General features: G+C 45.3%; 1 protein-coding gene across 1 annotated transcript in view; it reads right to left on the bottom strand.

Annotated features, from left to right (window-relative positions):
• The window catches only part of PRKCSH (protein kinase C substrate 80K-H), a 46,520-nt gene that overhangs the window by 3,143 nt on the left and 19,040 nt on the right, over positions 1–24,337 (bottom strand). Inside the window, exons 10-14 of the mRNA XM_055003355.1 lie at positions 17,998–18,084; positions 14,586–14,753; positions 12,043–12,139; positions 6,930–6,999; positions 2,198–2,287 (exon numbers count right to left, since the gene is read on the bottom strand). Of these exons, the coding sequence (XP_054859330.1) occupies positions 2,198–2,287; positions 6,930–6,999; positions 12,043–12,139; positions 14,586–14,753; positions 17,998–18,084 (512 nt within the window). The remainder of the gene's footprint in view (positions 1–2,197; positions 2,288–6,929; positions 7,000–12,042; positions 12,140–14,585; positions 14,754–17,997; positions 18,085–24,337) is intronic.

Here is a 24,337-nt window from a genome sequence, read left to right on the forward strand (position 1 = left end):
CTACTGGACTCTTTTAGATAGCCTCTGGCGGGAACCTGAGGCAGCCTAGACCAAGCCTCGGGGCCACTGAGGCCAAAGCTAAGTCGTCTCTGGCCAGGACTCTGCCTGAGTCCTCCACGTGGGAAAGCAAACCAAGACAAGACCTTTTGATTGGGATCAAAGGCGGAGAGCCAAGAATGACAATACTCGATCCCTCGCATGAAATGCAAGATACACGACCGTGTGCAAGAATTTCATCTGGAAAGGCAGCAGCTTCCTTCAAGCCTTCATGAATGCTGCGAAGCCCGAGCACATTTTACCAGGCTTAGACATCAGCACGGGAGTGGTTCTGCCCAGCACACATCTGTGTGCCTCCCCTCCTCCCTTCTGGCTCTTGTCCCAAGGGTTTTTTTTTTCACATCCACCCCACCCCCCGCAAGGTACAGTGATGTTTGCAGGGCAAATGCCAAGCATCCATAACCGACCCCAGCATACTGGCCATCAGGCAATCGGGAGACAATGCTGGAAGAGTTCCGCCTCCTCTGACACACCTGTCAGGTGTTCTAGGCTGGAGGAAAATGGAGGGGGCTCTGCCACAGACTCAGGCTAGTTCCTAGAACAGGGTGGCTGTATGTGTGAGTGGGAGACATTACCAACACTCCCAAGGCAGGAGAGAGAATGGGAGAGGGACTGCTGTAAGCTGACAGGCCCTCTCGCCCCATGACCTGTTCACTGTTTTGGTTGGATGATGCTCCTTTCAGGTACATATCTGTGAAGGCACTCTCCCCGGCCAGTTTTTGCCCTCTCCTGCTGCTTGGAAAAGGGTGGGTGGGGGGACCCAAAACCAGAAAGGTGCAAGAATAAGCAACATACCACAATGTTTGACCACTCGCTGATATTAGCAATAATCCTCTTTGAATTTGGAGCACGTATTACATTTATGAACAGATATTGTTAAGGCTAGGTTCTGGTTACTAAATTTCCAACTGTACTTCCTTGACCACTGGTCTCCTGCAGCCTTCCCCACGCCCCCAAGATATTCCTAGCCCAGTTCTTTTCTGACCTAGCAAAGAAATGGCTGCGGCCAGGATAAGCGACTGGCTTTTTCCTTCAAGTGCTCCTTTCTGTGAAATTACATCCATCGTATGTTTATCCCACCCTTCCTCCAAGTTCAGTTTGGCCCTGGTGCGACAAAGCGAGGGGAAGGACTTCTCAGAGGCTCACAAGAGCCATTGGCCAACATTCCTTTCTTTCTTTTATCATAATTATATCCCTCCCTCCCCGCAAACAGACTCAGAGTGGGCCACAACAATGAAAAATCATACAGATTAAAACATGCTAAAATACAGAAAAAATACAGTACATATAACATCAGCAGTACAGGGCATCTGCAGCAAAGCAGGTGATGGTGGGGAGATGGGCAGAATGAAAGGAAATCTGGACCAAGAACCATCTGCAGAACATACCACGTTTTCGATCTGTAACTTGTTGGGCGGGGCTTTCCACAAATAGACTGTATGACGAAACAAGGTAATTTGGCAAAGTCAGGCTCTTCTCTTCTCCTTGTGAAGGCAGCTCCGTAAGTAAATGGCAGCTGTGCCAGAGCACAAGGGCACACACACACACACACACACCATCAAAGGAGCATGCACAGGAAGTGCCCCAAATCAATAAAATGCTGGCAATCACACTCTGGAGGAGGAGGTGGCTTTGTTTGCAGGAGCTGAGCAAGCCTGTTAATGATAGGGCATTTTGGAGGTCTTTTATTCACCGGGTCGCCATAACACACACACAATCGCACTCTACAGACAGAATAGGAAAGAGCCTCCAAGCGCATACGTTTCAGGTGGATGGCTGCGCTGGTCTGCAGTAGAAGTGCAAAACAAGAAACGTCTGGGTGATTTATGCTCCCCGAGCAAAGGTGGTTGTGCATGATGGCCACTGCCGAAATATTCATGCAGAAAGCACCAAGAACTCAGCCTCTCTGCCTAAGTCGCCACATTCAAGCAGACGATTCGACCTTCAATCTACAGCATTTCCAAGGTTAGAAAGAAGAGTCGGGCTGAGTATTTCCCCACATTCAGAAAAACGGGGGGTTCTTTCTGTCCTTGGGGCAGCTGAATTCATTCTCGATGGGCAAGAATCCACAACCCACTTCAAGGGGAGACAGCTCCCCCCAAGGAAATGTGTCTTTAAGCGGAGGGGTGCAGTCACTTACTCGTTAGTGGTAAGTTCATAGCATTGGTTGTAGAGATAAGAAAATTCTCCGTGGGGTCCAAAATCGAAGGAGATCTCCTTTTCCAGGCTCCTGGAAAAGAAGAGAAAGACACTGTTAAAGAAAAAAATATTCAGGGTGAACAACCCACATGAACAAATGCATAAAGCTGCCTTATACAGCTATCCTGTATGAGGACTTCTGGACATTGGGCTCACCATGAAGAATGCGTGGCGTACAGCCGCTAGCATTCAATATATGTTAAAAAGTAGGAAGGCCAAGAGTGTCTCCCAGAAAGAAAATGGACAGAACAAGGAGCATGGGGTGGGGCTGGGGCCTCATGACATGTATCAGAAGGGGCAGCACTGGGGAGGGGCGTGTCCATGTGTGGAGGAAAGCATCAAATACGTGGTGGCCTCCTGTACGGAGCATGTTCACAATGCTGAAGGAGGTGTGGCACCCGCGATGGAAAATGCAGCCGTGCGTAAGAAGGTGGAAAGGCCACAGTACCCAAGGGAAGATTCTGGAGACGTTCGTTTTCAGGGGAGTTTTAAGGAAAGCAAGAAATTTGCTTCAGAGGAGAAGAGATGGCAAATGGAACAGGCTTCGCACCTGTAAGGCGAGGAGGAACTTTAGGCTGTCCCTTTCTCAGGTTTCAGAGAGGAATGATCGAAACGTTCGAGAGACAGAACGGTCAGGGATCTGTTTATCCTTGCTTTCTACTATTCTGCTGCTATCCTTGGACTTGTAGAACATATTCTCAGGGACTTCCTCTTTCTTGCAACTCATCTTCCTCTCTTCATCACACTCTCATTCTCTTTTCCATCTTGCCATGCCATCCACCGACATTTTCTAGCCGTCTAATATAAAGATGTCAGTGGATGACATGATAAGATGGAAAAGAGACATGGAAAGACCTGCCTCTCCCCTTTCCTATCCTGTACGGAGTACCAACAATAAATGAACTCGTTTCTTTTCTAAAGCTTAGCCGAGGCTCTGAGTGTAAGTTTGTGCCTCTCCATGCACGCAGTCTGCAAATCAGGCTCACACACACAAACACACACTTCTCTGCAGGCTGTGCAACTGTGCTAACACCACCAATGGCCTCATGCTACCACACACACACACAGCAACTCACGAGGAGCTGCCCAGGAGCTGAGGCAGGCCCACGGGTCTCTCAAGCCACGACCGCTTAGGGCTCCACGGAAGGCTCAACTGGACCCTGAATCTTTGGCTGCTCTTTGGGAGCTCCAGAGAGGGAGGCTGGTTGGGCAGCCTCTTCCGCCCCCCCTCCCTCGTCATTAGAGGTCGAATGTTCCTCCTCCTCCTCCTCCCCCCCTCAGATGGAAGGCGGGTCTGGGTCAGTATCCTTTGCCCGATTCTTTCTTTAAGTGGCGGCCTTTGTTCCTTGCCCTGATCTGCCTACAGCCTCAGGGGACCCGCCCCCCCCCCGCCCCCCAGCAAAGGGACCTGTTGGGGAGGCTGTATCCCATGGTTACCGCCTGTCACCAAGGCTACTCCCAATTACTGATGCAGTGCTCTTTGTTTCTTCAAGGAGCTACGTGCCATAGCAGCCACTAGAAACCAGCCACAAGGAGGAGGAAACCTCTCTTCCTCTGCTCCACATCAGTTCTCCGCTTTTCACGCTTCCCAAAGGGCTCCCGGCTTCCCTTTACTCCATAAGCAAACAAGCTGCCGAAAGGCTGCAGCAAAGCAGGCTCTGAGGCCGAGGGGTTCAGACTCAACCTTGGCCACGGTGCTCTGGAATGAAACGTGCCTCAAGGCCCGAATATGGTACAGCTATTCCCCCGACTGGGTAAGGGGGCAAAGTGCAGCAACTTCAGCTTGCTGGAGGCCGAGAGCACGAGCCTCCTCAGATCCAAGCAGGGCCGAGGCCGCCACTAAAGGCGATGCTAGCAAGCTGCCGGGCTTTTAAGAGCAAGGCAGGCTTGGAGGGAGCCTCAGCGGCCTGCACTTGCAGACTCACCCTGCCATCTAGGCCTGCGTGTCTATTCTTCACTTACGAAGTGCCAAAGCCAGCGGGCAGGAAGTCCACTGGGCATGCGGGGCATGGAGTGTCCACAATAAGTGACCAGACCCCACACCTGCGGCACAACAAGTCTTTGTTGCCCCAACTCAAGCAACATCGATACAGAGGTACCGTATCAGGAGTGACAAATTCACCACCGCCCCAGGCAGCTTCTGGGCCTTCCATCATTTCTCTTTTTCTTCTCTCCCCTGCGATACAGCACAAGCTCCACCCAGGGCAGCTGAGGCATCACTGAGGGCCACTTCATGTGCCCCACCTGGCATGACTGTTCCTGACTCCAGACCCCCTGCCCTGGGGCCAGTCTCCAGCAATGCTGGCTTGCTCCTAGTCTCCCGTAGGGAATGAGGACCCAAAGACCCCCCTGTCACAAAAGGGGAAGAAACCAGCAAAAATGGACCCAGGGTCTGCCACCAAGGCCAGCCAAGCTCAGCACGCCAAGGCCTCTCCCATCGGCTCCCAGCCTAAGAGCTGGAGAGCGGCTTGGCTGTGGCAGTAATTAACTCTGCAGTCAGGAGACCGCCTGAGATTTATTTTGGGCTTCCTCCCTTCCCCTCCCCTCCGCTCTTTCCCAAGACCTAAAGATGGGAGGGAAGAGACAGCAGAGTAAATGGCAAGTGGAGGGCATCCTGCTCAGTAGCAGGGAGCCGGGACAGATTTTCAAAACACAAATCCATGGAACCTGGGCAGGGCCAGTGTCAGATTTTCTGGCGCCTGAGGCCAGATACCTGCACCCAGGGGCAGCTTCAGGGGTGTGTGATGACATCACTGTGTGTGACATCATCATGCAGGTGTGCACTGTGAGCCAGCTGCCCCATTGGCGAGGCAGGCAGCTGGGATGGCCCGCAGGTGGCTTCCTAGCCCTCCCGCTCAGTTGCCCCGCACCGCCCCAGCTGCGCCTGGCTGGCCCGCAGCTGTGTGCTGGTGGCGGCAGCAGCATGGGGCAACTGAGTGGGAGGGTTGAGAGGCTGCCTGTTCAGTTGCCCCACGCTGCTGCTGCCAGCTCACGCTCCTGGCTGGGCACCTGCGGGCCAGGTGCAGCTGGTGGCTGGGGCGGCACACAGGAGTGGCTTCCCAGCCCTTCCACTCAGCCGCCAACGCTGCCGCCACCAGCCCCACAGCGTGCGCCCCCGCCCCCCAGTCAGTGCTCAAGGCAGCTGCCAGCACCACAATGGATGCACCAGCCCTGAACCTGGGAAGGTGTGCTGATCCTCAGCGGACATCCCTGCCTAACTTTATTTATTTATTTAGTTGTTATTCAGAGGTGGCTTTGCCCTTGCCCGCCCCTGGACTTCTTTGGTGGTCCCCCATCCAAGTATTAACCAGGGCCGATCTTATTTCATTTTCAAGTTCTGACAAAATTGGGCTAGCCACGGCAGGCTCTGAAACGCTGCCACACTGAACTTTCATAAATTGCGCTAAATGGAAAGACGATTGTTCTCTCACCATTCAAACATGGCACAAAAAATTATGGGAGTTTTTTTTATATATGAGAAAATCTCCCAAGGTCTAAAACAATCTGATACAGAGGACTCCCATGTCAAATTCACTCAAAATTGGTTTCCACTGCTGACGTACCTCAGCAAACATGACATTTTACCACCTTCCTATGTCTCTCAGGCTCTCACCGCCTAAAATACGTTGGGATCTTACATATGACTGGTAAGCTAAACTCTTCTGATGTTTTTGTAATGTATTCTATCTCCAACGTTAGTTTCTTCTAGCACACGGTTATGTTCAATTATTATACTGCACCGATATTCTTGTAAATTGAATTATCCATTGCAATCTCTGTATTATGAACTTTTTAAGAACGTCGATAAAGGAATTTGAAAATGAAAAAGAAATTAAAAAAATAAATTGCAAGTGGGGGTGTATAGCCTATAATTGTTCTGGCAGAGGGTCAAGAAGCCAGGCCCATGGAGGGAGCAGGGCTTCACGGGTTAGGTCCAGGGCACCGAAATACAGCCCAACAGTCCTAGAAACAGAAGGCAGCTTTAAAAGGTCCTGCCAAGACAAAACATGGGGAACCCATCTGGCCCTGGGTATAAGCAACCCTTGCTGGGGACCAGAGGGAAGAATGTGAGGGAGGGAAGGAGTCACGTCAGGCAGGCAGTGCTATGAAGCTAGATGTGGGGTCTCTACGTCGTGTGATTGGGATTACGAACAGCATTTGTCTTTAGAAATAAAGGAATCACGAACATCCTTAATCAGGCTCTAGAAGAAACTGTGCATGGTTGGCAGAGATTGCCTCAGACTGAGCCTTGCACAGGTGACCGGGAGAGGAAAGAGAGAAGATGGGGGTATGAAGCAAAAGGCAGCCGGCGTGCCTCTCTCTATGGGGGAAATGCAGTTAGAGAAAAAAGCCAGGGAGAGAGTTAAATCCCTTCCTCTCCAGCAGTACGGACCTGCTTGGGTTGTGGCAGGAGGGATCTTGCTATATAACTTGGTGAGTTGTATGAGATCTGCATGATCCACAGAAAAGCAGTTTTACAGGTATGTTATATAAATTCTGATCAATCGCGAATAACCTAGTTGGTGGTGTGGGTGCTCTTGAAGTATTGCCTGGATATGCTTTAGAGCGTGCTGGAAGTCAGGGGATGCAAAGGGCACCAGCAACTCAAAAACTGCACAAGGAAGCCCCCCTTCCCCCCTTAAAATGCTGCAGTTTTAAGCCCAAAGCCATACCTGATGGATTCCTCCATATCTTTCAGGGATTTGTCTGCCTCTTCGAATTGCTCCCGGGCCTTCTGGGCAGCTGAAAAACACACAGCCAAAGAGACGAGTTACAAAGCAAAAAGTCCGAACAGACTGATTTCCCTTCACCAAAGCCAGGCCTCAAAACTGGGCCTGTCATGTGCTGGATGAAACTGGTCTTCAGCGACAGCAGCGAAGGCAACATTTTATGGCAGGAAGACTCCAGGCAGACCCTCCTGTGCTAACCTTAGAGGGGAATTCACAATGCAAGGAAAAGGGCTACAGGTATGGAGATAAAGGAGTATGCCTCGGAACATGCCCGAATGGGGCAGCCCAGGGCAGAGATCCATTTTGCCCTAAAGAGGTCTGCTGCAGCCTCCACAGCACAGACCTACATTCAAAAGCCTCTACAGTTCGGTGGGCAGAGATCCACCTCTGCCTGGGAGTCATTCTGCAACCTCGTGTTAATCACTTCTTGACCGCTTCCATTCCAACACTTACCAAACCCAAATCTATTCTACAGCTTGAAGTTAGCATCTATTAATTGCACCATTCACGACGACGTATGAAACGGCAGAATATAAATGCATCAGTTTTCTACAAGTAAAATGACATTCGTAGCCCAACAGGAGACAAAGTGCCAACAGCTGCCCTGGAAGCTATCTAAGTGCGTACATCTTTGTTTTACGGTAAGCAAAGAAGGGCTTGTCTGCCCCTCTCAGGAAATGGCGGCCTCCTCCACGTATAGAAACACATTCAGGATTTGAGTGCTGAATATGTCTATGCAACACCTAAGAACTATCCTCTCTAGTGATACAGATTGAAGGCTTTTATGTAAAACAGACTATTCCATTTTTGAGACTAAAACCTTACTTTTAACATTACACTTCGTGGTAGTTTTTTCAGCACGCCCCCGAATGTCAAGTTTTTCTGATGAAAAAGGTGATTGTGAGGGCGAGGGTGGAGGAACCCCGCTTCCCCAAGTCTGACTCATCTCCAAAGAACAACTCTACCTGGGTGTGGATTCTAGTATCCCACCAACATTATGACCTGGCAGCAAAAGGGAAGAGCACGGCCCCAAACTAGAGCGTATGGAAGGAGAGTAGCTTCATCTGTTTGGCTGCTTCTTTGGCTTCATGTCTCTGTCGGATCTGGGCAGGTTTAATTCAGAATGCAAGACACTTTTACTTACAACTGGATTTTCAAAATGCCCTTCCTCCTCCTCCTTCCAACCCAAGGTTTACCCAATTTATACAATTCTAATAATAAATTCAGAAAACTCCTTTTGTCAAGCAGGAAACAGCAAAACCCAATGCTACTCTCTGTGGCATCTCTTCAGGATCAACGGCTCGCTTCTATTTTGCAAGGAAATCTCTTCCTCGGTCATGGAGATAGGGAATCAGATCGCCAAACTTCAACCACGGACTACTGCCGCCCCCCTTTTCATTTTAGAACGTGCTCCAGTTGCCAAAATCATCCCAACCTGTGTGTGTGTTTTTTTTAAAGAAATTTTTATTGGGTGAGTAAAGATTAATATTACAGATTTTCAACTGAAACCCTCATTTCCATATTCTCCCACCCTTTCCCCCCCCTTAATCTAAGACTTCCAACAGTTTTCCAACCCGCTGTCTAAACCTACTACTTATATCTCCTTTTCTATTCTTAACTGTCTTAATACGCTACTTAGACAATATATATTGAATTAAGCAAAACCTAACATCAAACTATCAATTACATTATATTTCTAACTTATCTCCCCTCTTCTTTTGTAAAGATCAGTATCTCTTCCTTTCTGTAAGCTTAATAGTTATCTAACAACCATAATTCTCCCTTTATGTCCCGCTTCTTTTCCAAATACTGTTTTAACTTCCCCCAATCACTAAAAAATTCTTCTGGATTCTGTTCTCTCAACTTTCTCGTCATTTTGTCCATTTCTGCCATGTACAGCAATTTCTGTATCCAATTTTCAATAGATGGTACTTCTATCATCCCAACCTGTGTTAAAGTGCATGCTGGGAAATGAAGGCTATCTAGAGCGCGTCTGCACCATCTACAGGCTTCTGGAGGAATCCACGTGTTAAATAATTTCATTAGGCTGTAAGCCAACACAAGAGGAGGCAGAATGTACGGGGGAAACCTGGGCAAGGAAGCATTAAAAAAGGCTAAGACGAGGCTATAAACGGCACTGGAAGCATCCCTCTGGTTTTCCAAGGATTGGTGGCAACAGCTACCAAACATAAGCAGTTTCTATTCTGGCACTTCGTAAGCCTTTCCAATTTTATCAGGTTTTGATTCCTCTCTTCCTCTAAAGGATCCCAGAGCACCGATTGCAGGGATCACAGAAAAGGGGAACTGTCAAGTACCTTGGTATAGTCCCTGGTTTCTCAATTCCAGTTTTAGTTATGTGCAAAATTAGCATCTTGGCTAATCTTTATAAAATTACCAAGAATGCTTCAGACACAGGACAACAATGGATAAAATGATACCCAGTGCTCCTTTTCAGTACTCGCTGCATTTGAAAACAGCCTTCCGATAATCAGAGCCACAGCCGGAATACTTAAGCACAGAAAGCAATGAATTCAAACTAACTTAATTTAGAAGATAAACGATGAGTAGGGCAAGGAAGATCTTCCAGGCATGCATAAAGTCAAAGTGCTGCCTTTTCTGGCTCCAGTCTAATTTGAATTCAGATTTGAATGAAGTCATTCTGCTTAAATTCTGGCTCACGTGGGAGAATTCATAGTATCTTTATTATACTGCCTAAATAATAATACTATTAACATAACTGGGACCAGTGTGGTAGTAGTAGAGAACCTTCAAGACATAGTTGACTTATGGTGACCCCTGGTGGGGTTTTCATGGCAAGAGACTCACAGAGGTGGTTTGCCATTGCCTGCCTCTGCAACCCTGGTCTTCGTTGGAGGTCTCCCATCCAATTACTAACCAAGGTCAACCCTGCTTAGCTTCTGAGATCTGATGAGATCAGGCTCACCTGGGCTATCCAGGTCAGGGCATACTGGGACAGTGTACCCTATCATTAAGTAAGGGTACTAGACAAAAAACAAAACAAAAAACACATTTGTAAGGGAATCTCGTGAGATTCTCCCCCATGTGTAAGTCTGATCAGGCTTCTCACGCACAGCTCTGGCTCCCTCCAATTCTATCCTCCACCAGAAAACAACCACCTTGGGGATGGGGTGAGGGTGCTTAATCCTGGCAGCCCAACAAAGAAAAGCCACAGCGCTTGCCTTCGGGGAAGAAGAATTCTAGGGAATTCCCTGCACTGTGCTCTATGTTTCTATGATTCTAGGGTTGCTTTCCATCGTCTGCTCCAGGCAACAGCCTTTCCATTCCTCATCTTTCTCTGTATTAAGTAGCAGAGGCTGAGTCAGGGGGACCTCTAGGCAAACAGAACCTCTTTTAAAGCCAATTTTATTATGTTAAATCATAGAGGAGAGATGGAAAAGGGAAATACAGAAATTTTAAAAAGTACTCAAGAGCTCCTCCCTCAATCAGCCTAACAGCACTTCTCACATGAAATTGCATTTCCAATTTTTACAGATTCTCCCCACAACCCCTGAGATTTTTGTGGCTGGCTCCGCCTTCTGTGGCATCCACGTTGTGGTTGTGCCCACCACCCTGTGTCAGAATTACCAAGGAGCCTGCAGGGTCTAAAAGGTTGGGGACCCGTTACTACCTCATTGTCAGGCAGCCTGTTGTACAAAGGTTCAAGGGTGAAAAAAGTTGCAGGCAGCAGGAGCTCAGAAGAAAGGTACGGAGGTGATCTAGACCAGTCATCAAAAGAGAGGGGGAGCTGTGCCAATATTTCTGGAAAATGTCAAAGCCGTGTGGGTTTTGCAGCCAGTCCATCTGGAGCCATGCGGAAAGCCGAGAGATGTTAAAACGGGTGTCTGCGTGTGCGTGACCTCAGTGCATGAAGGATTAGAGCACGAAAAGGAAAGAAATGGGGAATGGAAATGAACCCTTAGGACGTGCTGCTTTAGAGAGAGAAAAAGCTTCTCTCTCACACACACACAACCATTTCCTTAGCCATTTACCTTCAAGGCTACCCTGCGAGATTTCCCTTCTGGTCTGTTAGGAGCTACGATGAGCTACGAATCAAACGATGAGATCCAAGTAAAAAGCAACATCTGCATCCTCTAGGCTCTTGTGACCCGACTGCATCCTGCTACCTGCTGCTTACGCGAGGGAGCGCGAGCGTTCCACAGCCTTCTGCAGCACACAACCTGGAGTCATTCATCATAACTGTCAAGGCTTGTCCCAGCCCCACCTGCTCCTAGGAAGAAGACTCCTTCCCTGCTATCCCCAGGGATTCCTGTACTCCGGAAACTCCAGGGGAAGACCCCGGCCTCCTTTTTGACAGCAGGCTCCCATTCAAACTTCCTTGGGACCTACAGACCAGGAATCCCCTAAGTAGTCAACCAGAGCATCTAGGATCAACAGGCATCGCTTTGCATGTGTCCACAGTCACTGCCTCTTGCAAACATTCAGCATTCGGAATACATATGATGTTGTCTGCTGAATTTGGTAATTTCACTCAAAAGCAAATAAGAAGGGAAGATGCTTGATGGTCTCCAGCTCTTAAAACAGACTCTGAATGCATAACAACAATCACATTCAATTTATATACCACCCTTCAGGACAACTTAATGCCTGCTCACAGCAGTTTACAAAGTGTGTTATTATTATTATCATGACAATCACCCTGTGAGGTGGGTGGGGCTGAGAGAGCTCTGAGAGAGCTGTGACTGACCCAAGGTCACCCAGCTGGCTTCAAGCGGAGGAGTGGGGAATAAATCCGGTTCTCCTGATTAGAGCCCTGCTGCTCTTAACCATTACACCAAACTGGCTCCCTTAACTTTGACCTCTATATAATAACTAAGGAGGGAGCTGGTGTTTCCATGTTACAGATTATAAAGAGTGTGACACCAACTTGACCTCTCCAGGCCACAACCAAAATTATTTTTTACTGTATCTTCAATGGAAAGCAGGGGAATTGCTGCCTCTTTTCGACCCAAGCAAGTCCGTGCGCTTTGCTGAACATCATCACCGAGTCCCCTTGCACTGGATAAAAACTGCCTACCATCAATCAGAGCTTGTGTAGCATCATTGTAAGGGGGCATCTTTTCCGATTCATCCTCCACCACCTTGTCGTCGGATGACGGCATTGTTGGAGGAACCTACAGAGACATCAAAGCAGCAGGTTGGCATAACTTCCACAGAACCAAGTTAGTGCCCAGGTTGCTAATTGTGCTATACAAGGGCCGGCTCAAACAGTGCCAGCCCCAAATACCAAAGAAGAGAGAGTATCGCAACAAGTTTACCCCACGAAATCTTCCTAAGCATTGTATATGATGTTCACAATAAATAACAGTGTAAAAACAGTTAAAAATCAGTGTCTTATATTTACTTGTAACAATAAAGTGTATACTTCTATACTGGCATTTATATATTCACATTCAACTATAAGGTTTATACTCCGTACCAACAAGGAGAAAGCCTCTTAAAGTGCCATGTACATAAATAAATCGTTCACTCGGTGGTACATATACTCAAATAGTAAACTGCCAGTGCTCCAACATTTGCGCCAATAAAAGGTCCTCAGTTCATCGACAACATATTGCACAAATGTCCATAAAGTGCAAAGGCAAATATCCAACACACACAGCGAGAAGTTGTCAAAGACTCTTGCTTGAAAGTGTAACAAGACCACAGAGAAGTTTTAGGTATTACAGGAGAGCAGACACTTAAAATGGCCTTCAGTTGTTTTAGTAGGAACAGTACTATATTGTTCGTGTGCTATCCAAGAGGGCTCCACGAGGCTTCAGAGTATTGATTTACTTTGGGGATTTTTATGATACCTCACCGGGAGAACCTAACTAGGCAGTTTGGGAATTTCCTGCTTTGTGCAGGAGGCTGGACTAGATGAACCTGGAGGTCCCTTCTAACCCTTTGATTCTATAGAGTAAAAGAGAAAGTGAAGGATTGCACATGCAAGTTTTGCAAGCAATTTCCCCAGCATAACAAAGGTGGATAAAGCTTTTTTAAAAAATATATCAGATTTAAAATTTGTAAGACTTTTTTAAAAAACTGAAATTTTCAGCTTGATTTAAAATGAAATTTGAGCCAGTACCATCACCTGGTACCAACTGAACTGGGCCATGTTTAGCATGCAGCTGACACGCCGCTGTTTGCACGGGGTGGGGGGGTGGGGGGTCAAGTGGCACAAACCCAGCCCCCCATCACTGCTAGCTAGCCTGCAGGATGGAAGGCGGCGGCACCACAAATGCAATGTCGAAGGTGAGGGAGTGGCAGTGCTGAGCTTCCGGAGCACTGCAGGGAGAGGGTGATGTGCGAGTGGCTGGTCAAGACGGCAGGCATAGGGGTCACCAGTTCGCATAAGCAGCCCATCACAAGCAGCCATGGTCGACAGAGCAAAATCTCAGCTGGGGTGGGGCTCCCAGCCAACGTGCGGGGCTTGAACCAGGTGGCGGGAGGCATGTGCCTGAGTGTGCGGGCCTTGCAGATTTTAGTCCAGCCTCTAACTTCTGTTTTTCGACTGACTGACCAGATGAGCTTTGCCTTTACAGGAACCAAACCCGCACCCTGCCTGCCATCTGGGGGGCGTCTCTTCAGCCATCTATTAGGGAGTGCTTTTTTGTGAATGTACAGCTGTGTCCCTCCCTCCTTCTCGCTTCCCCCATTGTCTGTACTCCCTGTGGCTGGAGGAAGATGCTCTGATCAGCTTGTGCAGGAGAGGAATTGCACATTCTACTCAGGGTCGTCTCTGCCGAGTCAACAACAGAAGCAAGTGAGTGCTGCGGCTGGGGAGGCAGCAGCTCCTCCCCAGCGAGGGCGCCTGGCAAAAAGGAGCCCACCTACGAGAGCAGACTTGAGCCCACACGTGCAGAGCTCCTGGGAGAGTGTTCATAACAGGGCTCTTCCCACCCACGGAGCTCCTTCCCACGGAGGGCACTGTGTTCGTCCCTTTGTTCTCTCGTGGGCTGTATTCTGTGCACGGGAGCCACCCTGACAGCAGAGCCAGGGGTGGGGGGCTGCAGACACGTGCTCAATGGCTGCCTCTGTCTGCCTGTCATCAGCATTTTAATTCTGTAATTGGGGGCACTGGTGGCATGCCCTTCTGTAAACTGGGAGTTGGGGCAGAGTTGCTATGGGCTCTTTGTTCCTTGGAATGGGGGCATTTCCTGTACATTTCCTTTCTGCTGACTGGCAACACGGGCATCAGGGTCTGAGGCTCTGGTTGCCCGGCTCTTGCTTTTCATTTTGAGAGAAAATGAAATCAGCTTCCAGCATTCATGGTTTGGACACGGGCAGGTGGTGTCAGCAGGAAACTCCGGGGGAACAAGAATTCCTGAGCCCCACGTGCCTTCCTTTCCCCACTTTCTCCCTGGCCCACAGTTATGCACATCACTCCCTCCCGCCGTCATACTGCTCCCTGTAGACAAACACGCAAATCACGGGTTCAGATAAAAGCATGCAAAAATCAGCACATCCTACCGCTTCCTTCCGTGCATGACTTGCCCATGAGGAATTTAAATTGGGGGAGGGAGGAGAGAGAAGTATCAGCGCACCTTTTTGTCGTGGAATAACCATTCCGTTGCATACCTTTTCCTCCTCATCCATGGCATCTTCATCAGATTCTTCCTCTCCCTCTCCATCATCTTCTTCATCGTAGTCATCTTCAGGAGAAAGAGGGTCCACGTGGACGTCCGGCTGGGTGCCTTGATCCTCCTCTTCTGGGGTTTTTGGCAGAGGTTGTACATCAGCCGCACTCTGGAAAGGAAAGCGTGTACTTAGCCCAACCCGTGCCTCATTGCTGCCTTGGCTCTGCAGACTTGCCCATAAAGTTCTGAAAAGTTGAGGCACAAGGAGGAAAAGTGCAATGGGAGCCTGCTCAGGAAACTCACCTTAACTCACCGCTGATAATTCACAAAGTGAGCCAAAGGGCTCACTTTGCCGTAATTAGGACGGGATCCCACATTAATACCTTCCAAAACGCTGTAATCCTCAGAAAGCCACTATAAACCTACATCCTGAACAGTTTTGCCAAAAAATGTTGCTCTATATATGGCTCCTATTTATATTCTCCTTAGCTAATCAACTAGACTATGTATTAATACAATACAGAATGTGCAATTAAAGTCATATATTTTAAAAAATGTATCAACCAGTCTAATAAAAGTGTGTGTGTGTCTATGTATGTATGTATATGTATATATAATTCAAATTAGCGCAATGTGTGCTACGTTAAAGACTGCCTGGAAGTTACAGTTGGAACAGAAATCCGTGGCCAGAGTGTGGGCTGGAGTAGCAGGGACCATGTCACTCCAATCTTGTTTCATCTACTGAATTTGCTTCCTGGCCCAACTCAAGGGGCTGGTATTGACCTTGCAAGCCCTGTAAGGCTTGGGACTTGTATAACTTGACTGCTGTCTCCCCTATTGTTACATTCTGAAGATGAAAAAGCAGAATGGGTTGAGGGCCATCAATCAAACAGTGCTCCCATCCTGTGCTTAAAGGCACAGTAATCTACAGTACAAAGGTAAGAGCAGGCGTCACCAAGGCTTTCCTTTTCAGTATTCTTCTAACCTGGTCCTCATTCTTCACACACACTCCTGAACTCCAAGCAGGACTTACCCATTCATTTCAGTCATCTTTGGAGGTCCTGCTACGGGGACACCCATGATCTGAGGCGAGATGAGTAGCAACTGCTCAGCTGTGGCACCAAAACTCTAGAACTTCCTCTCCAAGAAGTTTAGTCTGTCTCTCTCAACTGTTGTCTTACACCAGCAGGTGAAGACTTTTGTTTTGTTTGGCATACTCCCTGTAACTGTTAGTGCTCCCCCACCAAGTTTTGATGCGGTGTTTATGTTTTTAATGATTTATATATACACACTTTATTTTAAATTTTGTTTTAATGGTGAAACGTTCTGTTGCTCACTGCATGGGGGATCCGATTGGTGTGGAAAGGCAGCACAGAAATGTTTTAAATAAAATAAATAAGAATGAGTATTTTCTGGAATCTGTTCCTGCTAAGTCTCTGTCCCTGTTTTGCCTTTCGAAGAAATCAAGAATGTCTTTTAAATTTTTTTTAAAGAGTTGCTAAAAGTGTCATTCAAGTCCCAGCCTCACCTCATAAGAAATTAAATCTGAGCAGCAGATAGGTCATGTTAGTTGTTTAGATAATTATTCTGCAAGGGAGGAAGCACAAAAGGAGTCCTTAATGATCGATCGCTAGGCACAACTAGCAAGCCCCTTGACCATAGGGGTTGGGGTCCTAAGATAATAAGGGGGCTGATAGTCCTGCAGCCTTCATGAATATGTAAAACTTCTTCCCCCTCTGCAGACAAAAGACAAACAAAAGAAAACAAGCTCTGGAAATTGTTCTTGTTGCTTCTGCAGCGCAACAACATTCGATTTATGTACTACCCTTCGGGACAATTTAACGCCCAATCAGAGCAGTTTACAAAGTATGTTATTATTATCCCCACGACAATCACCCTGTTGCGGCTGACCCAAGGTCACCCAGCTGGCTTCAAGCAGAGGAGTGGGGAATCAAACCTGGCTCTCTAGATTAGAGTCCCGCGCTCTTAACCACTACACCAAACTGGCAGGGCATGTGCTGGAAGGCCAGGGTGTGAGTGTGCAGAATCCTTTTCCAGCAGGAGGTCAAAGGCCTCCATAAGATCGTCAAGCACAGCCGTGGGAGGACTGACTCATTCAAGGTCACCTTTCCACCCTCAATGGAAAAAAATAACGTGTATCTAATGTGGGCCCTTTTCCAAGCTATTCCATCTATAGCTGCTTGACAGGTACCTTGGGAGCCCTTACAAATAAAAAGATTGCTCAAGATGGGTAGCCACGTTAGTCTGTCTGTAGAAGTAGAAAAGAGCAAGAGTCCAGCAGCACCTATAAAACTTAACAACATTTGTGGTAGTGTATGAGCTTTCGTGAGACACAGCTCACTTCTTCAGATACAGCTAGAATGTGAGTCCATATGTCCTTATATCCTGCAGAGTGGAGCGATTTCAGATGCTGAACGACAATAGCCGGTGAATGACAATAGCAGGCATGATTTGACAGAGTGGGGTATGCAGAGAGGGGTGTGGAGAAATCAGCACTGATAATGAGACAGGAAGCCTATGTCTCAATTCAGTCCAGGTGGATGCTTTGTTATCAGTTGTAATTCAGCAGTCTCTAATCTCCCTTTGAAATTCCTCTGCAGGATAACTGCTACTTTTAGGTCAGCAACTGAGTATCCTGGAAGGTTAAAATGTCCCCCCACTGGTTTCTGAATGTTGTGGTTCCTGATGTCAGACTTATGCCTATTAATTCTTTGTTGAGGGGACTGGCCAGTTTGTCCCATGTAGAGGGCGAAAGGGCACTGCTGACACGGGATGGCATAAATCACATTGGAAGATAAGCAGGAGTATGAACCCAAGATGGTGCGGCTGATGTTGTTGGGGCCAATAAAAAGATTAATACCTTGTTCAATATTTAGCCCTCCCTCCCTACAAGCAGGGTCAGGCAGGTTATGACAACATTACATATACAATAAAATTTTACAATAAAACTAATGTATAAAATCTAAAAGAACAGTAAATAATACTGGACATTTGATGGCATCTACTAAACAATTTTGAATGTAGTAGCTGTAAATGACAGAACAAGTAGGTGGGTGAAAATCTGCCAAGAAACTGAGCAGAGGAGAACAAGGCACGGGCCAGACGAGCTGCCATCGCCTCAAATATAAGCCTGGCTGAATACCTCCATTTTACAGGCCCTGTGGAACTGCAATAAATCCTGCAGGACCCGATTCTCGACTGGCAGTGTCCCACCAGGTTGGCGCCAGGGCTGAAAAAGCTCTGGCTCTGGTTGAGAACGTCTTTTTGTTCTTGTCTTTAAGAGATAAAATTCACTCGCCTGAGAGGGTCCCGTAACCCATTGCATTGACCGGGTGGGGTGGGGGAAGAAAACCTGCTTGACTACACGGCACAAAAAGGATTGGGGCACTAACCTCTGCTTTGTACTTCTCTTTGATGGCCGTCCAAATGGTGCTCTGGAACTGGGCCAGATCTGCCTGGGAGGAGTCGCCCAGCAAGGCCTGCAAGAGCAAAAGACAGTTCACGCGGCTGGACCCCGCTTCTGATATATTTCTTAAAAACTGTCCATTTCATATCTAAGAGTCCAAATGTTAAGAGAACCTTCGCTCCTTGACTTTATAGACTTGCTGGAAAAGAAATGTATTTGGCACATGTAATCAAAGTTCTTGTGCACATCTTTGAGCGCTGAACCACAGTTCCAAAGCAACCTGGAGGTGATTTGACCATTTCTAGCTTTCTTTCCATTGGAAGACATTCCACTCTTGAAATTAAAATTGAGCTGGACTTCCTGGACGAGTTTCTCATCGCATATATGTTGAGCAGAGCACACAGTTCCCAAACACTTTAGCGAATAAAACTTTTTTTTTTTTTGAAAAATTTTTATTGGGTTAGAATCCATTATTTCCACATTTACATTCAATTTTCCCCAATGTTTTCATCTCTAACCCCCTCCCTTTCCCCCCCCTTTTTGTTGACTTCCAACAGCTTTCCAACCCTTTGTCCCCTTTCCCTTACTTTTATTAGCTTCCTCTATCTAAAACAAATATATATTCTCCATTATTCTAAGCAGTACATCCTTAACTATTTTTTAACATTATATGCCCAAACTGTAAGCCTTTGTTTCTATCTTAGATAAACAATTTATCCCAATTTTTCAATTTCAGGTATTTCTATATATCATAAACCATATAGATCATACATTCGTTTATATCAAACAATTTGACTTATTCTCTATATATATTACTCATTCTATCTTTTTATAATAGTTCTATATATCTCTCCTCACGTAGTCAATCAATTTGACCCATCTATATCTTCAGACATTCAGTTTGGTACAAAACTTGTCAGAAAAAAAAGAAAATATTGTTAGTTAATCGCTCCTTATATTTAGTCCTTATAATTAATTATTTTCTCTATGTTCTGTTTGTTAACCTATATATATCTATATATATGTCAATCTATTAATCTGACTGCTTATTAATTCACATTTATCTCTTCTCCCCCCGGTAAAGTCTCCCCCCTCTACTTCAATACTTCAGTAGTTCTCAAACTGCCACAGTTTTCCTCCCACCTCCCATTTCTTCTCCAGGTATTGTTTCAGCTTCTCCCAGTCTGTGTTGAACTGCCCTGAGTCCAGATCTCTCAATTTTCTTGTCATCTTGTCCATTTCAGCCATATACAGCAATTTGTAAGTCCAATCTTCAATAGTTGGCACTTCTTGTACTTTCCATTTTTGCGCATACAAAAGTCTAGCTGCTGCTGTCATATAAAATATCAACGTCCTGTGTTGGGCTGGAATTCCCTCCATTCCCAAGTTCAGTAGCAGGAGTTCTGGGTTCTTATTAATTTGAAATTGTAAAATTTCACTCATTTCTCTTATTATTTCCCCCCAGTACTGCCTGGCTACCTCACACGACCACCACATATGATAGAGGGAGCCCTCATGCTTCTTACATTTCCAGCATTTATTAGAAGTATTCAAATTCCCTAGCGCAATCTTCTTTGGTGTCATGTACCAACGATAGATCATTTTATGAATGTTCTCTTTGATATTAATACATGTCGTTGTCTTCATTGTAGTTTTCCACAAGTATTCCCATGCCTCCATTGTTATTTCTTTATTAAAGTTTATAGCCCATTTCACCATTTGTGTTTTAACTATCTCATCCTCGGTATACCACTTCAACAGTACTTGGTATACCTTGGATATTCTTTTCTTATCTTCTTTAAGAAGGGTCTGCTCTAGTTCCGAATTCTCTATTCGTATACCTCCCTTTACAGAGTCCGAATTATATAAGTCTCTGATCTGTCTATACTGGAACCAATCGTAGTTAGGTGATAGTTCCTCTTGTGTCTTTATTCTAAGTTTGGATGCTTCAGTTTTAGTTATTTCTTTATACGTTAAACATTGTTGTTCATTATCAACAGCTCTCGGGTCTATCACCTCATATGGAACCACCCACAAAGGGGTTCCTTCTTGTAAATAAATTCTGTACTTCTTCCAGATTATGTATAGACTTCTCCGAACAAAGTGATGCAGGAACATCGAGTTGACCTTTACTTTGTCATGCCATAAATATGCGTGCCATCCAAATATTTTTTTATATCCCTCTAGGGCTAATAGTTTCTTGTTCTTTAATGTCATCCATTCTTTCAACCAAACTAGGCAGATTGCATCATGATAAAGTCTCAGATTGGGCAGTTGCATTCCGCCTCTTTCCTTTGCATCTTGTAAAACTTTCACTTTCACTCGAGGCTTCTTGCCTGCCCAAACAAAATCTGATATTTTCCTCTGCCATTTTTCAAATTGTTTGGAGTCTCTGATGATTGGTATTGTCTGTAGCAAAAACATTACTCTTGGTAACACATTCATCTTAACTGCTGCAATCCTACCCAACCATGACAAATTCAATCTATTCCATTTAATCAAGTCTCTCTCTATCTGAGTCCATAGTTTTTCATAATTGTTTTTGAATAGATCTATGTTCTTTGCAGTTAATTCGACTCCCAAATATTTCACTTTACTTGTTACTTCACAATCCGTTGTTTCCATTAACAATTGTTGTTTCTGCTTAGTCATATTTTTGCATAATATCTTTGACTTCTTTTTGTTAATGAAGAAACCTGCCAAGTCTCCAAACTCCTTGATCTTATCTATCACTCTTGGCATGTTCTCCAATGGGTCCTCTACAATTAACATTATGTCATCCGCAAATGCTCTGACCTTGTATGAATAGTCCTTTATTTTTATTCCACGAATTTCATCATCTTGACGTATTTGTATCATCAGAATCTCCAATACTAAAATGAACAACAATGGAGATAACGGGCAACCTTGTCTTGTTCCTTTACTTATCGTCAATTTCTTGGTCAATTCATCATTCACCACAATTGCTGCAGTCTGGTCTCTATAAATTTCCTTAATTGCTCTGATGAATCTTTCTCCCAATTGTAGCTTTTCCATAGTGGCAAACATAAAGTCCCAGTTTAAATTGTCAAACGCTTTTTCAGCGTCAACAAAGAAGAAACCAACCTCTTTGTCACAACGCTTGTCATAATATTCAATAGCATTGATCACTGTCCTTAAGTTGTCTCTTATTTGTCTGTCTGGCAAAAAGCCTGCTTGTTCCTCCTCTATGACTTCCGAGAGCCACCCCTTCAATCTCTCCGCCAATATCTTCGCAAAAATTTTGTAGTCATTGTTGAGTAGCGATATAGGTCTATAATTTTTCACATTAGTCAGGTCTTGGCCCTCTTTTGGGATCAATGATATATTCGCTTCACTCCAAGTTTCTGGAATCCTTTGATCCCTTAAAACCCCATTCATCACCTCTTTTAGGAATGGTGCCAGTTCATTAGCCATTGTCTTATAGAATTTAGCCGTAAGTCCATCTGGCCCTGGCGCCTTTCCTAGATTTGCAGATTGTATTGCCTTACTTATTTCCTCGTCAGTTACTTCACTATTCAACTTATTTCTCCAAGCTTCCGAGATTTCTGGAAGTTTGGTTTTCTCCAAATATGACGCTAGTGATTCTTTGTTTACTTCTTTTTTATTATACAGCTTAGCGTAAAATTTATAAAAGGCTCTACTAATGGTAGCCTGCTCCAAATACGTTTTGTTATCTTCGCAAATTTTATTTATTATCTTCTTTTCCCTTTTCTTCTTCAATTGCCATGCCAGGTACTTCCCAGGTTTATTAGCACCCTCAAACGCTTTTTGATTCAATCTTTTGAGATTCCACTCCAATTCTTTATTGCTCATTGCTGTTAGCTGTTCTTGAAGTATTTTAATTTCCTGGTATACCTTCTTTTTCCCTGGTCTCTTTTTTAGCTGTGTTTCTTTGGCTTTTATTTTCTCCTCAATCTCTTGTCTTTTCTCCTCTTTCTTCTTTCTTGCTCTACCATTTAAGTCCATTAGTATGCCCCTTACAACCGCCTTGTAAGCATCCCAAACTTTATTGGTTGGTACTTCTTTATTCACGTTGTATTGTATAAAAAACTTTGTCTCTCTTCTCAGTATTTCCATATTCTCTCTTTCCTGTAACAAGTCCTCATTTATTCTCCATGCTTTCCTTTTTCTCTTTTTTCCAAATTTCCACATAATTGGGTTGTGATCTGAGCCTACCATAGGCATTATTTCTACCTCCTTAGTCCATAATGCTAAGTCTTTTGAGGCCCAGATCATATCAATTCTTGATAATGTAGAATGCCTTGCAGAATAAAAAGTAAACTGTCTGCTTTTAGGATATTCTCTCCTCCATACATCTTCAAGAGTCTCTTGTTGAATCAACTCAAAAAAAAGCTTTGGTAATAGTCCTCTTTTCTTTTGTGCCGTTGTAGTCTTTTTGTCTAGTTCCAAGTCTGTCACTCCATTGAAGTCTCCAGCAAGAATTATCTGGTCGTATGCAAGATCGTCTAAATGCTTCCTTAAATCCTCAAAGAAGCTTTCTTTTGCACCGTTAGGTGCATAAAGTCCGACTACCAACACTCTCTTTAAATTCCAAATACATTCCACTGCTACAAATCTAGCTTCCACATCTCTCATAACAAATTTTGGCTGTAGCTCCTCTTTTATGTACAACACCACTCCTCTTTTTTTCTTGTTGGAGGCCGCTACATATTCTTTGCCCAATTTTCCAGATTTTAAATATTTTACATCCTGCTTTCTGATATGGGTCTCTTGCAAACAAACAATGTCACATTTTTGTTTTAGTAGCCAGTGAAAAGTATTTTTCCTCTTATTCGGTGAGTTTAGTCCATTTACATTCCAAGATAATACTTTACACTCCATACTCATGATCTTGTTGGTAAGTCTTTTTCATTGTCCTTAATAAATCGCTCCATCTCTCGCTCAGATCTGATGCGTTTTTTGGCCCCTCCAAACTCAAAGGACACTCCTTCCGGTAACTCCCATCTGTACCTGATTTTCATGTCCTTCAAAATCTGAATTAGCACTTTATATTTTTTCCGGTCCAGTAACACTGATCTGGGCAATTCCTTCATTATAATAATCGTCTTGCCATCAATCTCCAATGGATCTTGAAACTGTTTTGTCACAATCCTCTCTTTCATATTTCGTGTTGTAAACTGCACAATCACATCTCTTGGTAGTTTCCTCTGGGTTGCTATTCTCGAATTCACACGGTATGCCACATCTAGGATAGCCACAACTTCCTCCTCCTCCTTCCCCAGGTACTCAGCCAACACCTCAGTCATCTGTTCTTGCGCTGACTTTCCTTCCACTTCTGGCAAGCCACGAAAACGTAGCTGCTTCTCCATATGTTTAGTTTCTGCAACTGACATTCTCCCCTTCACCAATCTCATCTCTGTTTGTTGCGTGTCTGCTAAATTCTCCATCGCGTCTTCTACTGTTTTAACTCTCTGCTGCGTTCCTTGTAATTCACTTCGTATTGTTTCCATACCTTTTTTCACTTCTGACAGCTCCGATTTTACTGTCTGTGTAACCTCTTTAACCTCTTTTATCAGCTCCAATTTCGTGTCCTTAAGTTCTTTAATCATATCTAAAAGTTTTTTGTCCAGGTTTTTATCCAGGTTTTCTATTGCCGATTGCCACTCTTTTTTTGACATCGTGGGGCTTGCTTTAGCTCGCTCCCACGAATCCGCTCTCTTCCTTAACTCCGTGGCGTAAAATTTAACGTTTTTCTATTTTAAATGTCCCGGTCTTCTTATAGAAATTAAGTTTTAAAGAGTCCAAAATGTCGGGCGTCTTTTCTCTATGGTTTCTCTATGATTTTGTAATCCAAGATGGCCTACTTCCTCTTCCGCTGAAGCCGCGACCCTTCCCCTTTCAAAAATGGCGATTCCCTACTTCCTGCCCTCCAGCAAGGGCCGCTTCTCTCCAGCCACTCTATTATTACGCACTTCCTGTCTCCCGTCTTCCCACAGCAGATCTCGCGATGGTGTCTTTTTCTCACAGCTCCAAAGCCACAGGTATTCAAAACAATAGTCCCATTTCTTTAATAACTTCTTTAAACTTAGTCTCTTTTTAAATTCGATTCCTGCCGAGTCTTCCCCTCCTTTTCACTAGTCTGTTGCAGTTTAAAAATCTACTTTTTTTCCTCTCTGTTTTTATCAATCTGTCCCGTCTCAGAAGATAATGATCTTTACCTTCTCTTCACTTTTCTCGGGTTGTAATCGCTGTTTCGATTTTAAGTTCTCCTCTCAGCTTCTTCCCCCAATCGATGCTTGGGTATGTAGGTCTTATGCCAGCCGAATTGGCCCCAAAACTGCCGC

This window comes from Eublepharis macularius, chromosome 19 (assembly GCF_028583425.1).
Source record: "Eublepharis macularius isolate TG4126 chromosome 19, MPM_Emac_v1.0, whole genome shotgun sequence".
In the NCBI taxonomy this organism is placed as follows: domain Eukaryota; kingdom Metazoa; phylum Chordata; class Lepidosauria; order Squamata; family Eublepharidae; genus Eublepharis; species Eublepharis macularius.